This window comes from Salvelinus sp. IW2-2015, linkage group LG17, assembly GCF_002910315.2.
Source record: "Salvelinus sp. IW2-2015 linkage group LG17, ASM291031v2, whole genome shotgun sequence".
Taxonomy (NCBI): domain Eukaryota; kingdom Metazoa; phylum Chordata; class Actinopteri; order Salmoniformes; family Salmonidae; genus Salvelinus; species Salvelinus sp. IW2-2015.
Genome location: NC_036857.1, coordinates 15,007,138 through 15,024,183, shown reverse-complemented (window position 1 = coordinate 15,024,183; position 17,046 = coordinate 15,007,138). Strand labels below are relative to the sequence as shown.

At 43.7% G+C, this 17,046-nt stretch overlaps 1 protein-coding gene across 2 annotated transcripts; it reads left to right on the top strand.

Annotated features, from left to right (window-relative positions):
• Nucleotides 1–14,515: 14,515 nt before the first annotated feature.
• Nucleotides 14,516–15,938, top strand: LOC111976784 (transcription factor HES-5-like). 2 transcript variants are annotated; one of them, XM_024005904.2, is made up of 2 exons: nt 14,516–14,587; nt 14,746–15,938. In XM_024005904.2, the coding sequence occupies exons 1-2, from the start codon at nt 14,576–14,578 to the stop codon at nt 15,166–15,168; spliced, it is 435 nt and encodes a 144-aa protein (XP_023861672.1). In that variant the 5' UTR covers nt 14,516–14,575; the 3' UTR covers nt 15,169–15,938. The 2 variants fall into 2 exon arrangements, with proteins under 2 accessions (XP_023861672.1, XP_023861671.1); XM_024005903.2 differs by having other exon boundaries at nt 14,516–14,623.
• The last annotated feature ends 1,108 nt before the right edge of the window (nt 15,939–17,046 follow it).

The following is a 17,046-nucleotide window of genomic DNA, read 5'->3' as shown; positions in this document are numbered from 1 at the left end:
GGGGGCATGAGGTTAGGCAATAAATCGAATAATTACAATTTAGCAGATTAACACTGGAGTGATAAATCATCAGATGATCATGTGCAAGAAGAGATACTGGTGTGCAAAAGAGCAGAAAAGTAAATAAATAAAAGCAGTATGGGGTGAGGTAGGTAAATTGGGTGGGTAGTTTACAGATGGATCTATGTACAGCTGCAGCGATCGGTTAGCTGCTCGATAGCAAGTGTTTAAAGTTGTGAGGGAGATAAGTCCCATTCAGAGATTTTTGAAGTTCGTTCCAGTCGAGGCAGCAGAGAACTGGAAGGAAAGGCGCCAAAGAGGTTGGCTTTGGGTGACAGGAGATCCACTGCTGGAGCGCGTGTCGGGTGGGTGCTGCTATGTGACCAGGACTGAGATAAGGGGATTTACCTAGCATGCCTTGTAGATGACCTGGAGCCAGTGGGTTGCGACGAGATGAGCGAGGGCCACCACAGAGGCTACAGGTCGCAGTGGTGGTGTATAGGGCTTTGTACAAAATGGAATGGCACTGTGATAAACTGCATCCATATATTGAGTAGGTATTGGAGCTATTTTGTAATGACATCGCCGAAGTCGAGGATCGGTAGGATGTCAGTTTTACAGGGTAGTTTGGCGCTGAGTGAAGGAGTTTGGTTGCGAAATAGGAAGCCATTCTTTTAACTTTTGGATTGGAGATGTTTGATGAGTCTGGAAGGAGAGTTTCAGTCTAACCAGACATAGATATAGTGACACAAATATCTAAGTCAGAACCGTCCAGGTATGATGCTAGCGGGCGGGCGGTGCAGGCAGCGACGGTTGAATAGCATGCATTTAGTTTTAAGTATTTAAGAGCAGTTGGAGGCCACGGAGGAAAGTTGTATGGCATTGAAGCTCGTCTGGAGGTTGATACACAGTGTCCAAGAAGGGCCGAAGTATACAGAATGGTGTCGTCTGCGTAGAGGTGGATCAGGGATCCCCAGCAGCAAGAGCACATCATTGATGTATACAGAGAAAAGAGTCGCCCAAGAATTGAACCCTGTGGACCCCAAGAGACTGCCAGAGGCCGGACAACAGCCCTCCGATTTGACACACTGAACTCTATCAGAGAAGTAGTTGGTGAACCAGCAAGGCAATCATTGAAAAACCAGGCTACTGAGTCTGCCGATAGATGTGGTGATTGACAGAGTGAAAGCCTTGGCCAGGTCAGAATACGGCTGCACAGTATTCTTTTATCGATGGCGGTTAATATCGTTTAGACTTGAGCGTGGCTGAGGTGCACCCATGACCAGCTCGAAACCAGATTGCATAGCGGAGAAGGTCGGTGGGATTCGAAATGGTCGTATCTGTTTGTTGACTTGGCTTTCGAAGACCTTAGAAGCAGGCAGGTAGATAATGGTCTGACAGTTTGGTCAAGAGTGTCCCCCCCTTTGAAGAGGGGGATGACCGCAGCGCTTTCCAATCTTGGAATCTCAGAGACACGAAGAGAGGTTGAACAGGCTTATAGGGGTGCACAATGGCGAAGTTTAGAAAAAGGGTCCAGATTGTCTAGCCGCTGATTTGTAGGGTCCAGTTTTCAGCTCTTTCAGAACATCGCTGACTGGATTTGGAGAAAGGAAAATGGGGAAGGCTTGGGCGAGTGCGCTGTGGGGGGGCGGCTGTGAGCCAGGTGGTCGCAGGTGGAAAGCATGGCCAGCCGAGAAAATGCTTTTGAATCTTCATTATAGGATTTATCGGGGTGACAGTGTTCCTATGTCAGTGCAGTGGGCAGCTGGAGGAGGTGTCTTAGGTGTTCCATGGACTTTACAGTTCCCAGAACTTTTTGAGTTGGTCAGGAGCAAATTTCTGCTTGAAAAAAGCTCTTTGCTTTCTAACTGCCTGTGTATATTGGTTCTAATTCCTGAAAAGTTGCATATCCGGGGGCTTTCGATGCATGCAACGCCAAGGATGTTTTTGTGTTGGTTAGGGCAGTCAGGTCTGGAGGAACCAAGGGCTATATCTGTTCCTGTTCTACATTTTTTGAGGGCATGCTTTTAAATGGTGAGGAAGCATTTAAAAATACCAGGCATCCTCACTGACGGGTGAGGTCAATATCCTTCCAGGATACCCGGGCAGGTCGATTAGAAAGGCCTGCTCGCTGAAGTGTTTAGAGCGTTTGACAGTGATGAGTGGGGGTCGTTTGACCGCGACCCTCGGATGCAGGCAATGAGGCAGTGATCGCTGAGTCTTGTTGAAACAGCAGAGGTGTATTTGGAGGCAGGTTGGTAGGAATATTCTATAGGGTGCCCTGTAGTTTGACTTGAGTGAGGTTCTTGATATTTGGTGAGATTGAGGGATCAAGCTTGATTGTAGGATGCTGGGGTGTAAGCATTCCCAGTTTAGGTCACCTACAGACAGCTCTGAAGTAGATGAGGGCGAATCATTACAATGGTGTCCAGCACAGCTGGGCGAGGGGGTGTCGGTATAGCAGGCGGCAACGTGAGAGACTTTTTTTGAGAGATATTTTAAAATTAGAGTTCAATGTTTGGGCATAGACCTGGAAGTAGACAGAACTCTGCAGGCTATCTCTGCAGTAGATTGCAACACCCCCCCTTTGCAGTTCTATCTTGAGATGTTTAGTTAGGGATGGAATCACAAGTTTTTGGTGGCCTTCCTAAGCAGGATTCGGACACGGCAAGGACATCGGGTGGCGAGTGTGCTTAAAGCGTGAATAACAAAACTTAGGGAGGAGGCTCTGATGTTGACATGCATGAGGCCAAGGCTTTTTTCATCACAGAAGTCAACAAATGAGGTGACTGGGGACATGAGCAGGGACTGGGTTACTCCACATCACCCGAGGAACAGAGGAGTAGTAGGATGAGGGTGCCGGCTAAAGGCTATCAAAACTGGTCGCCTAGAGCGTTGGGAGCAAAGAATAAAAGGAGCAGATTTATGGGCGTGGTAGAAAGATTTCTGGCATTAATGTGCAGACAGGGGTATGGTGGGCGTGGGTAAGGGATGGAGCAAGGCCAGGCACTGGTGATGATAAGAGAGTTGTATCTCTGGACTGCTGGTCTCAATGGGTTGAGTCACCGCATGTGTGGGGTGGGACCAAGGAGGTATCAGAAGTACGGACGGAGAGTGGAACTAACAGGGTCCATTGCAAACCAAAAACAATGATAATGATAACTAGCCTGAACAACAGTATAGTTCCCTGAAAAGTTGCATATCACGGGGGCTGTTCGATGCTAATGCAGAACGCCATAGGATGTTTTTGTGTTGGTTAAGGGCAGTCAGGTCTGGAGAGAACCAAGGGCTATATCTGTTCCTGGTTCTACATTTTTTGGATGGGGCATGCTTATTTAAGATGGTGAGGAAGGCATTTAAAAAAAATAACCAGGCATCCTCTACTGACGGGATGAGGTCAATATCCTTCCAGGATACCCGGGCCAGGTCGATTAGAAAGGCCTGCTCGCTGAAGTGTTTCAGAGAGCGTTTGACAGTGATGAGTGGAGGTCGTTTGACCGCTGACCCATTACGGATGCAGGCAATGAGGCAGTGATCGCTGAGTTCTTGGTTGAAAACAGCAGAGGTGTATTTAGAGGGCAAGTTGGTTAGGATGATATCTATGAGGGTGCCCGTGTTTACTGGTAGGTTCATTGATAATTTGTGTGAGATTGAGGGTATCAAGCTTAGATTGTAGGATGGCTGGGGTGGTAAGCATGTCCCAGTTTAGGTCACCTAGCAGCACGAGCTCTGAAGATAGATGAGGGGCAATCAGTTTACATATGGTGTCCAGATCACAGCTGGGGGCAGAGGTTGGTCTATAGCAGGCGGCCTATAGCAGGCGGCAACGGTGAGAGACTTGTTTTTAGAGAGGTGGATTTTTAAAAGTAGAAGTTCAAATTGTTTGGGTACAGACCTGGATAGTAGGACAGAACTCTGCAGGCTATCTCTGCAGTAGATTGCAACACCACCCCCTTTGATCGTTCTATCTTGTCTGAAAATGTTGTAGTTAGGGATGGAGATTTCAGAGTTTTTGGTGGTCTTCCTAAGCAAGGATTCAGACACGGCTAGGACATCTGGGTAGGCTGAGTGTGCTAAAGCAGTGAATAAAACAAACTTAGGGAGGAGGAATAGGAGTGGAGTTAGGCACTGCAGGGCCTGGATTCACCTCTACATCACCAGAGGAACAGAGGAGGAGTAGGACAAGGGTACGGCTAAAAGCTATGAGAATTGGTCCTCTARGACGTCTGGAACAGAGAGTAAAAGGAGCAGGTTTCTGGGGGCGATAAAATAGCTTCAAGGTATAATGTACAGACAAAGGTATGGTAGGATGTGAATACAGTGGAAGTAAACCTAGGCATTGAGTGATGATGAGAGAGATATTGTCTCTGGAAACATCATTGAAACCAGGTGATGTCATCGCATGTGTGGGTGGTGGAACTGAAAGGTTGGATAAGGTATAATGAGCAGGGTTAGAGGCTCTACAGTGAAATAAGCCAATAAACACCAACCAGAACAGCAATGGACAAGGCATATTGACATTAAGGAGAGGCATGCTTAGCCGAGTGGTCATAAGGGTCCAGGGAGTAGTGAGGTTGGTTGGGGTCACGGCGATTCAGACAGCTAGCCGGGCCATGGGTAGCAAGCTGGCAGAGGATGGAGGTCTGTTTTTAGCCACCTCGTGTGTTTCCGTCKGYAGATTAGTGGGGTTCCGTGTGGTWGAGGGGACCAATCCAATTGGCAAAATAGATATAGTTATAGTGACCCAAGAAAATTGTCCGATAGACCTATTCAGATAGCAGCCGATAAGACAGCTAACGATTAGCGGTCTGCAGATGGGCGTTCAGGTTACGTCGCGACGGAGGGGCCAGTTGGATAWCTCCCTCGGGCAGATAACGTCGGTAGTCCAGTCGTGAAGGCCCAGTGGGGCTCCGTATCGGCAGTAAAACGGTTCCGGATAGGTGATTGTAGCCCAGGAGTGGCTGATGGAACTCTTCAGCTGGCTAGCTCCGGAATAATTAATGTTTGCTCTGGGACTGACGTAAGCCAATAGTCACTYGGATAGCAGCTAGCTAGCTGCAAGATCCAGGTGTAAATGTCCAGAGCTTGCGGTAGAAATCTGGGTATATGGAGAGAAAAATAGGTCCGGTATGCTCTGGTCTGAGTCGGGTTGTACAAAACTGCCGATAGCTTTTCGAGCTAAAGGATAGCTGATGACCGCCAACCGTGGTTAGCTAAATACTAACGTTAGCCAGTGAACTGGCTAGCTTCTGGCTAGCTTCTGGCTAGCTTAGAGAGACTTTCGGGAACGCTTGCGAAGCAGACCAAGCAAAACAGACCGGGGGTTTGAGAAGTAAATGACCCTATGAGAGAAGTGAAAAATTACTCCTTATTTGTTAGTTTTCTAAAAGTACAACCTACATTAAAGCCAATGTCTTAAGTAGTTTAACATGTTATTATTCCAACCTCGTGAAAGTGACAAACTGCCACATTAATTTTTTATCAAAAAAGAGGAGTGTCTTTGATTTGACAGCACGTACATCTGCAGTTCGCCTCGAGATGCCTACATATTCTAACCTAAAATGAAGACCAAAAAGCACTTTTTTAAAATTAATTTTTACGATATTGCTAATTTTGACTTTGTGGCAACTAGTGGAAAACCGTTAACCCCAATGATGACTGATGGGGCGCTGTATTCAAATCAAATCAAATTGTATTGGTCACATACACATGTTTAGCAGAATTTATTGCAGGTGTAGCGAAATGCTTGTGTTTCTAGCTCCAACAGTGCAGTAATATCTAACAACTGATATCTAACAATTTCACAACAATACACACACACGTAAAGTAAGGAATATATATGTTTGTTAACCTTTATTTAACTAGGCAAGTCAATTAAGAACAAATTGTTATTCACAATGACGGCCTACCCCGGCGATACTGGGCCAAATGTGTGCTCCCCTATGGAACTCCCAATCACGCCTCTTGCACTGAGATGCAGTGCCTTAGACCGCTGCGCCACTCGGGAGCCCAGATGAGCAATGTCGGAGCAGCATAGACTAAAATACAGTAGAATAGAATACAGTATATACATATGAGATGAGTAATGCTTGTTCTACACTGAACAAACATGTAAACGCAACATAAAGTGTTGGTCCCATGTTTTTTGAGCTGAAATAAARGATCACAGAAATGTTTCATACACGCAAAAAGCTTATTTCTCTCAAATGTTGTGCACACATTTGTTTACATCTCTGTTAGTGAGCATTTCTGCTTTGCCTAGATAATCCATCCACCTGACAGCTGGTGCATAATAAGAAGCTGATTAACGGCATGATCATTGCACAGGTACACCTAGCGCTGGGGACAATTAAAAAAAGCCCACTCTAAAATGTTCAGTTTTGTCACACAACGCCACAGATGTCTTAAGTCTGGAGGGAGCATGCAAGTGGCATGCACCACAGCTGTTGCTAGAGAATTTAATGTTAATTTCTCTACCATAAGCCACCTCTGTCATTTTAGAGAATTTGTCAGTACTTCCAACCGGCCTCCCACAACCGCAGACCACGTGTATGGCGTCATGTTGGCAAACATTTAGCTGATGTCAAAGTTGTGAACAGAGTGCCCCATGGTGGGGTTATGGTATGGGCAGGCATAATCTAAAAAACAACGAACACAATTGCATTTTATCGATGGCAATTTGAATGTAGATTCCGTGACGAGTTCCTGAGGCATACTTACCAGACATGTCACCCATTGAGCATGTTTAGGATGCTCTCATAGTATACGACACCGTGTTCCAGTTTCTGGCAAAATCCAGCAACTTCGCACAGCCATTAAAGAAGAGTGGGGCAACATTCCACAATCAACTGCCTGATCAACTCTATGCGAAGATGTCTCGCGTTGTATGAGGCAAATGGTGGTCAGACCAGATACTGACTGGTTTTCTGATCCGCGCCCCTACTTTTTTTTTTTTAAGGTATCTGTGACCAACAGATGCATATCTGTATTCCCAGTCATGTGAAATTCATAGATTAGGGCCTAATGAATGTATTTCAGTTGACTGATTTCCTTATATGAACTGTAGCTCAGTAAAATCTTTGACATTTTTGCATGTTGTGCTTATATTTTTGTTAGGTTTATATTTGCACCTCAGGAGACAGTTGTATGATATTTTCTGTTTAACACAACGCAATCACACAACCGCGACTTGACGCAGCTGTAGCTTGGAAACATCAAGTGTACTCTGGGAACTGTAGTGCTCTTAATTCAGCGACTCACAAAGATGTTTTTGATTTTGTTTCATTTTTTTGTTGAAAACTGAATCAAAAAGACAACAGTTTATTAGACTTTGGTATAGGCTACAGTAGATTCTGACTCGAGTCCCCTTCCCAGTGCCTCATGTTTGTTTTTTGGACATAATACATTCCCTTATTGTGAAACTAAAGCATGTAGAAAATGTATAGTGCAAGAGTAATGATGCGGTATCAGGTGTGCTCACCATCCTAACCTGTACCCCTGTCTCTTATACACATCTAGATGTGTATAAGAGACAACTTGGCCGGTGAGCGCGTTCCTGTAAGACGTAAAGTCGCAAGCTAGCGCGAGGACGCGCTCTTTGAAAGGAGGGAGTAGTGTAACGACCCTGGGTTTATAAGCGCGGAAATCGACTCTGCCGCTGGAGCATGCTTTTGCGGCACAGTCGATAGCGCGCCGGACCTCGGGCTAGGAGGTCGAGGGTTCGAGACCTGCTCCCTGCCTGTTTCATTACAATACATTCCCTTATTGTGAAACTAAAGCATGTAGAAAATGTATAGTGCAAGATCGTAATGTTGCTGTATCTGGTGTGCGCTCAACATCCTGACCTGTCCCCACTGAGTTAATCCTGCCTTTTAAGTGCACTGAAGTGCGTCAGTAGATACATGTACATGGATGAAATGTTGCTTTTCATTTGCACTCAACTGGTTTGAGATGTTTCCTCTACCTTCCAATAAAAGCTCTCAAATACCATTTAGTCTATTTTATAGGGGTGGAGGAGTTTGGTATGGAAAGTCAATGCTGTCTTAAGGCTTCTTCGGTATGTTTCAGTTTGGTTGGCGCCTAGCCAAACTCGGCTAGTCGAATGAGTGTGCTCTCACTCCCTTAAAAGCAACAATAGTACTGTTTGTCAATTTTGAGATGCCGTAGCTTGTCTCACAATAGCCCGAACTAATCTAAGATAACTCAGGAAATCTGTCATTAATTCTGACGTTTTTGCMGAAGAGATCTTAGTCCTGCAATTCTACATCTAACTAAGATGTTTGGTACAGTATTTTTCAATGAAAAACTGTGCATGAAAACGAGTCGTCTCTCGTTGAATGACAACAAAGATTTTATTGAAGAACCCCTACTGTTGACCAATCGCCGACGAAGGGACATGGACTTCGGCTCCGAACTTTGGCTTGCTTCTACGATTTTTTGTTGTTGTATCCAAACAGCCGAAAAACACACTCACTAAAGTCCAAAACTAACAAAAACATCACAAAATGCAGTCACAAAATGCAAAATGCAATATATTTACAAACTCTGCTGAACTGTTTCAGCTATTAAGCATGGGGACGCCTTTAGTCTGCCTTGCAAGATTGTCTGGACTATTAACACACATATAATTGTATTATTCAAAGGATGTTACATTCCTAGGCAATCTGGGCAGCAAAGTTATACAATAGCCTTACTTTTTGAGTCAGATGAGCATGAGTTGATTGGAATGTTTGAATACAGCTCATGCAAACAAAAACAGTAGACAGTAAAAACAGTATTACAAAATTTAAAAACAATACTCTAGATCTCGAGGGCCACTGTACATACTAGTGACAACTGCTAACCAGAATAGTATTGTCCTCACTAAAGGACCTTTGAGAGGAAGCCACAGTGTGTCCTCAAGGTGAAGAGGTGTTGAAGAGGCCCCCCAGGGGAGAAGTCTTCACAGGCGAACATGATGACRTCGCTTGGTTTTCGTAGTAACGGGAACTGCAAGAAGTCGGCCATCATGGCGTGGAAATCTGGGTGCTGCCGCAGGTACGAGGCATGCTCCCCCTTCAACTCCCCCTGTAACACCCTGTGTAACACACACACACACCAGGTCATGTTGGAAACGTATGGGTTACTGGTTTGAAAGTAAGGGGCTAGGCCAGGGTGAGAGTAGGGGGTAATGGTTAGGGTGTAGAGAAATACTTAATGTCACCTTTCTGTTCAGGAAATTGGAGTGCATCCGCAAGTCCTAACACACCAGACGCTTCTTCTCAAACACTGTCTTATCGTCCCTCACCTCTGACACACATACACCCAAACATGTAAATAGGGGAAGACTCCTAATTCTGTGTGTGATGTCCTCTTACCCATCAGGTAGGAAGTAGCAGTGCCAACACTGAGAAAGTTCTATTAACCTGAGCTGCGGTGCACCCAGCTATGGTCAGTGACGTGAACGGTAAAACGCGTTGAGGGAGGAGCGCCCTTCTCAAATGGAACAGTAATCTGCGCAGCTCAGTCATGTTGTCAACAAAGCAGCATGGTGCATCATTCAGAAACATACATCTATTTTCWGTAAATATATGTTAGACTTTTCAAACTATGTTTCATTGGGAAGGCTGATAAATTGTTTTTATCAAAAGCAATCAAAGAATTTTGAGCTGACTTCGCCGTCGGTCAGAGCTGGGCTGTTGGCTCACGACTGGGATGCAGCCCGGTTCGAAATCAAATGCAAGGATCTACACGCGCGTCCGGGCGAGATTAATCAAACCCTTACTGCCAAGTGGCTGGGATGTCCTCCACTGAGTCCACTGTCCTCTCCACCCCAAACACCTCCAGTGTCTCCAGATTCATAAACTGGTAGGCTGTTTGGAATGAGAAACAGAAACAGTAAACACAGACTTAGAAAGTCCAACTCTCAGACCCCCTCCCCACCATCAAGCGAACAGCATTACATGACTAGCTAGTAGCCTATAAGTAAATAGCCAGCTAACCATTTATACACACTATTTTTCAGAGTCACACAATAGCAAGTACAGTAATGTTACAGTAGCATTTGCTAGCTAGTTATCTAGTAGGGTCATCACTAGTTACCACAAAGTTATAAACCCTGCCTATATTCTACAATTTATCATATTAAAATCGTATTTTAAACATAACGTTAACCGTATGTCTAACCCTTACCTTAAATTAGGACCAAAAGGCAAATTTTTGTTTATATGCATTTTTTACGACAGACCATTTAGCCTTTGTGGCTGTGCTATCTAGTGGAATGCTAGCTAGAGAATTAAATTAACCTAGCGGCTGTGCACATAAATTAACATTAGCTGGCTAGATTGCCATTATCAAGACACTCAACTAGCTAGCTTGTCTAGCCACAAACAGTTATGATAATTTAGCCACGAAAACAAATTACGCTCACCGGAGACTGTGTGATAATAGATCACTAAGAGCAGGTACTAGACGAGAGTGCATGAGTGATTCCACTGTTCCATTCMTTCTGCGTGTGCATGTGAGCCAATCTCGTCCATGTAACAGCATGAATATAAAACGTTAATTACTTCGGCTGTGAGTTATTAAAAAAGAATAACCCTCAAAGACAATTCATGCAAAAAATGTCTTTCTGTCTTTCTGGGCTTGGCATAAGTTAAACTGCAGTGCCGCCAGTCTCCTCTGTGCACATGGGATCAGAGCATGTGAGTTGAGTTGAGCTTGGAAATCCGCTCCGGTCTTTCCTACCGCTCAGGTAAAAAACCGCCACACTCACAGGAAAAAAAAGCTCCCGCACCAAATTCGCTCCATTCATTAAAATCACAATTTAACTTAGGGATAGCCCCCTTTTTTTCAATATTCGCCTAAATGACATACCCACATCTAACTGCCTGTAGCTCAGGCCCTGAAGCAAGGATTATGCATATTCTTGGTACCATTTGTGGAAGACAATCATGATACCAATAATTGCGTCTTATACACCAGATGTATGTCCTTGAACCGATTATGTTAAAATCGCACACAGGATCATTTAGTTGCTAATGGCAGCGTGCAGTCGGCCTTCTGCAAAATGAACTGTAAGAAGAAAAKATGCATTTATTACCCAGATAAGACTGAGTATCGTTTACATAAAATAGTAGACAGAAAAGCAACACTTCTCTCATTTGTTTGTTGGCTACCAGCAAAATAGCAATATGCAAACTGTGTGTTGGGTTCGGTAAGGTTGAATGTGTGCCTGCTTGCATGTATAGGTTACATGAACATACGAAAAGACTGGCTAGTAGAGCYGCACATTTAGGACTATTATGTAATTAGGGAAATACTTATTGAATAAATGTGGTGTACTCTTTATCATGATCCATAGTTGTCAAGTGATTTAGTAAGCAATAGAGAAGAAATGACTGAGAATGAACAAAAAAAGCAGACATACATTTTTTTTACAATAAATGTTTTACATTGCATATCAAAAATATAATTTCACTTGTGATCTAGCCTACCATGAGGCTCTACTGTAGCCTATACCAGGGGCGCAACTTTCACTGGGGAAGGGGGGACATGTCCCCCCCCCCACATTGTGAAATTGCATTTTTGACCCCCACGGTTTTATCATTGGAATGTGATACCAAACAAGGCAAAGGCGTGCTTTAGGCCCGCGTGGACGCCTCCGAGCGGTCGGGTAGGCTGTTTGGAGTGTTTATCTGACTGGATAAAAAATATAAAAAAGTTGTCCCCCCCACTTCTAAAACCAAAGTTGCGCCCTTGGCCTATACTATACTTATTTCAACATAAGCATAGGCATAAAAAACAATATTGTTCCTTTTGTATGCAGGAATATGGCTTTCAGTTTCAACAATTTTTTCATAGAGTAGTCTTCAATGAACATCTCTGCAAGGAATACTAAAGCAATTCATGCTTTTCTTAAGGCCTACAATGCACATTTTATGGTTATTTTATTGACCAAAGAATATCACAGTCTGGACAGCATATACATACAGTACAGAGACTAAACTCTATTTTTACAAAAGACCATAGATTAAAAGTCAACCACTTTATCAATAATAATCTCTGGAAAAATATATACATACTTTTATCGTAAAAAAAAAATATCCCAATCATTTCAGTTGCAAAATAGTCCACAACAATTGACATAGTCCACATCTTTAGTTCTTCCAGAGATAAAGATGGATTTGGTGTGAGAGTAACTTTGCATAGGCTACAAGAACTGCTCAATGTTACTATGCTCAGTCCCACTGCTGGTTTTAGTGTTTCCATGGAGATCCTAACTGGATAAACAGTGGGGCAACATCTTCAGCAAGTAATGGAGACAGTCGTAGAGTATCTCTGGAGTACTTTGAGTAGCCATTGTGCAAGAGCAGGGGACTCTTGACTGAGAAGGAGACAGTCTTGTCCCACACGTCTGTGCTGGAGACCCCGTTGTGGCGTTGGCTCTTGAGCGCCATGTAAAGTTTCTCCACCCTGTCAGTGCACTTTCTCTTTTTACCATTGTGGGAACAAAGAAAGGAAACATATGTTAAATAAACCTAGAGTATATATCTCCCATAAGATTAATTGATAAACATCTTCATCAGTTTAATATCCAGGTCCATTTGATGTGGTCTTTACCAGACCTGGTTGGTCCTTCATGCAGGGCTCTACAGTGCGACCATTTTACTCACATATGAGCTTAAATATTTTGATGTGCGACCTGGAATTTAAATGTACGATTCTAGCTTTATTACCTCAAATATTTTTCATTGTGCTCCTAAATTCCTTTGTGTTCGCCTATAGTTTTCAACTTAGGCGCACACGTACTTCTTGTAAAAAAGGTCAGCATAGAGCTCTGTCATGTTGAATGTGCTGTAAGATATTTGTGTTTCGCCTGCTTTGAAATGAGGATGACTCTGTGTATCTCATGTGGCAATAAGAAGTGCATGAATTAATCAAATACAATGGCCCTGATTCAAATGAACAGGTTGGAGGTGCCCTTTAAAATGGTATTGCTAAAATTTATATTAGTTATTCATATGGACTATTTGATTTGGTGGTAATAGTATAATTACRCAATAAGGCCCAAGGAGGTGTGATATATGGCCAGAATAGCACGGCTAAGGGCTGTTCTTAAGCACAACGCAACGTGGAGTGCCTGGATACAGCCCTTAGCCGTGGTATATTGGCCATATATCACAAACCCCCGATGTGACTTTTTGCTATTATAAACTGGTTACCAACATAATTGGAGCAGTAAAAATAAATGTTTTGTCATACCCCTGGTATACGGTCAGATATACCATGGCTGTCAGCCTATCAGCATTCAGGGCTCGAAACACCCAGTTTATAATATAAAATCGTACATTTTCATGTATTAGTCAAATAGTCATCATAATATCTAAAAGACTTTGAAGTTTGACTTTTTATTTTATTTCCCTCTCTTACTTTCTCACTCATTCTATTTCATCTCCCTGTTTCTCACAGAGCAGGTCTCACATGGTCCATTGGGTGATAAGTGTCCTATCTGTCCAGATGGTGTTCCTGTGAGATCCCTGTGAGAGCCTTGTTGACTGCACTGTGCATGGGCAGTAGGGAGGAGGGGGCCCTGGTCACTCGAGCTTTGTTTGACGGGGCACACTTCCTTTGTCTGTTCGCCCCAGTGTCATTAACACTGAAGTGTGGGAAGCACAGGAGCACGGCGGCTCTCACGTTCCACTGGGGCAGGAAGGGGGAGCGTGTGACTGGGACACAGGCAGGGCGAGCAGGTGTGTGCTGTAGCAACGCTGGCAATCTATATCTACATGTGTTTGTTTCCAAAACTCAATTATGGATATATACTGGGTTACAATGCAGACTATTCATGGCAGTTACAACTGTGAAATGTTGGTAACACATAAATCTACTATCTGACAAATATACAGATCACACCAAAGTTGAACTTAAAACTTAATGTTGCCCAATCATCACCCCATTAATACATATTTACATGACATGGCATGGCACCAAAGATCCAAGGGTATGAACAGATCCTCATGGATATGAAGTTAGACTATTGAAAGCAACCTGTTTGATTAAGCTAGTGGACACACAGTAGCCCCATGAGCTATTTGAATCACAGTCCTATCTCAGTCTCACACCCACGTGTGCCCTGTGCCAAAACACTTTGTGCTCACCCTTTATTCTGTGATCCTGGCAAGAGACGAGCACACTCCTTCCTCTGGGGTCACCACTTTCCCAGATCCACAACGCGGCGCCATGTCCGCTCCCCTCCCTCCACTCCCTCTCCCTGCCTGTCCCTCCCTCCCTCCCACCCATCCCTCTCCCTCCCCATCCCTCCACCTGCTCCCTGGAGGCACACTCTTTGTCCCCTCAGCAATAAACACTTCATTGAGCATGTGGCAGCCCAGCATCTATCAATGCCATTCCCAGCCCTCTCATTGGCTCCGGACTGTGAGAAACTCCAACAAGCCCAAGACCCACACATTCATATGGAGATTTAAGAGTATAAATAGGAGGGAGAACCAGAGGGAAGACAGCACATATCCAATTGGCTCTTTACTGAGACTTCAGCTCAACAGAACTACTACTGCTATATCCATTGGCACCAACTATGATTAGACAGGTGACTAACCCTAAGCAGCACCTCTCACTTACTAAGGTAAACAAATGCTTTTAAGTCTTTGAATACATAAATACATTTCGTACTTATTCTATTGCTGTTGATACTAGTACAGGGCAGATCAAGTTTACTAAATTGTTCCTTGTTTTCTCTTTGTGCAGATAAGGAAGCCAGTGGTGGAGAAGATGCGTAGGGATCGCATCAACACCAGCATCGAGCAGCTCAAGTCCCTCCTGGGTCCCGAGTTCCTCCGCCAGCAGCCCGACTCCAAGCAGGAGAAGGCTGACATCTTAGAGATGACTGTCTATTTCCTGAGCCGCCAGCAGCAGGCAGGAAGTTCCTCCACTGCAGCAGCCAATGAGGGCTACTCTCGCTGTGTGCAGGACGCTGTCAGCTTCCTGTCTCAGTGTGAGGTGAAGACACAGTCCTACAGCTCGCTGCTGAGCCACTTCCAGAGCCTGCAGACATCCAGCCAACACAGTCAGGCTCCCTGGTCCTTCTCCCCGCCGGGCTCCCCAGTCCACCAGGCCACCACCAAGGGTGTGATGAGCCCCGTCTCCCATCCACTCTGGAGGCCCTGGTAAAGCAATGCTTCAGACTTTTTCATGTCAGACAAACGGAATTGGACAGGCCAGTCTATATTATGACAGGCATGGACAGTGGTGTTCGGAGTGACGGAGGTCTAATTCTTTTGCATTTGGCAAGAGATGCTACGTCGATAGTCTTCATCCAGATGAAGCAAGGGCATATTTTGCCAGTATTCCTTTGAAAGGAAGGATTCTATGAAATGATTCAGATTGGTTTGGATACATACTCTGTATATGAAAATGTACACTGAATTAATAGTGTTACTATTATGCATGTTCTTGTCTGAGAACGATAACTCTGAAAATACAAACAGAGTTAAATTATGCTAATAACATACTTTTATTGTATGTCTAACCCATAATGGGTTGCTACTGTTTATTTGGTGTCAGTGACACCACCTGTTTTTTTTGCATTTAAAAAAAAACAATTTACAATGAATTGTCACAATGATACAATGTATCAATTTGGTGATGTATGAATATTATGCTTCAAATGGATCCAATGAATCTACTTTAAATGTACATCATGTCATGATTATGTAAAATGTATGTTATTAATAATACAAATATTCAATGTTCAAGGAAAATGCTAAAATGTTCATTCTAACTTCGAAGAGACACCATTCATAAAGTGATGTTGTGTATTCAACACGAGTCTGTGTAAGTTTGTTTGTTTGCCTTTATTGATTTAAATTACACTATTTGGAGTGACATGTCATAAAGCTTTTGAAAATAAATGAACTTCAATTGAAGTTTCTCAACATTGACATTTTTGGTTCTATTTTCTCTTTTGTATCAACTCATATCTGCACAAAGTTCACCACCCACATCCATTCTGATGACATCAGTAGTATGGCTAACTTTTTAATCCACAAATTTATAAAGACGACAGTATACTATCTAGTAAGTATACTGATTGACTATATTCACAAACCTAAATCTAGATTGTGAGGAGCACCTATCCTACTGCCCAGAGATGTCAGATCAATATTGGTTCCTGGTTGACAAACCCAAACCTTGAAACCTATTGTTGATTTGTGGTTGGACAAAATCTGTGCCTAAAATAATGACTTTTTGCAGAGGAATGCATGCCCATAACTATGAAGGGCTCCCATCAAGAACACCACATTACTGAGGACACCTGTCTAAATGTATATCCTATCTACTATATATGTCCATACTTCACTCACATAGAACATAACCTATTCTTTTTAACTGGTTCGGTCACACCAAATAATCACACTACGGATTAAGGGATGTGATTAATATCGTATGATATATAGTATGTCCTGATCTTTAGCAGTAAATTTAGTGCAGAGTAGTGGCAAAAAGTGAATCACCAACTTGAACATTTATATAGTTCTTAAGAAGAGTAAACTTTGATGACCTTAAACTTGAATATTTTAACTATTTTTGTCAAGTTTTTGTTCCAACCTCTTTGCTAACACACCAGATACAAATAATCAACTAATCATGGTCGTCAGTCTAGGCCATGACTAGCTGAGTCACATGTATTCCACCCCCCCCTCCCCTCCCCTCCCCCATAGGCATGGCTGAAGTTTCTCAGGGTTAGTCCTGCAGATGGTCTGGCGGTGGCTATGGCCCCCTCTCTCCCTCCAACCAGAGATCAAACACCGTGGCTAATGTGATGTGTAACAAGACACACTTCTATTGTCCCCTTATTGAGGCCAGTGAATGGACAGAGAGTGTGGGAAACAGGGGCTAGCACACTCCCAAAGGCAGAGGGCTGATGGGAACCTGCCTTACTCCTCCACAGGCCTGGCAGTCCAGAGTGTATGGCAGGAATTGAGTCTGTGGGTGGGTCACTGTTCACACACACTTAAAGAGCCACGGACAAAGGCTAGTCAAACTGTC

Excerpts from the sequence above, each read along its gene's own strand:
- LOC111976784 (XM_024005903.2), top strand. The coding sequence starts at position 14,576 with ATGATTAGACAGGTGACTAACCCTAAGCAGCACCTCTCACTTACTAAG. Across the intron at positions 14,624-14,745 it reads AGCACCTCTCACTTACTAAG|ATAAGGAAGCCAGTGGTGGA; the intron begins GTAAACAAATGC and ends CTCTTTGTGCAG.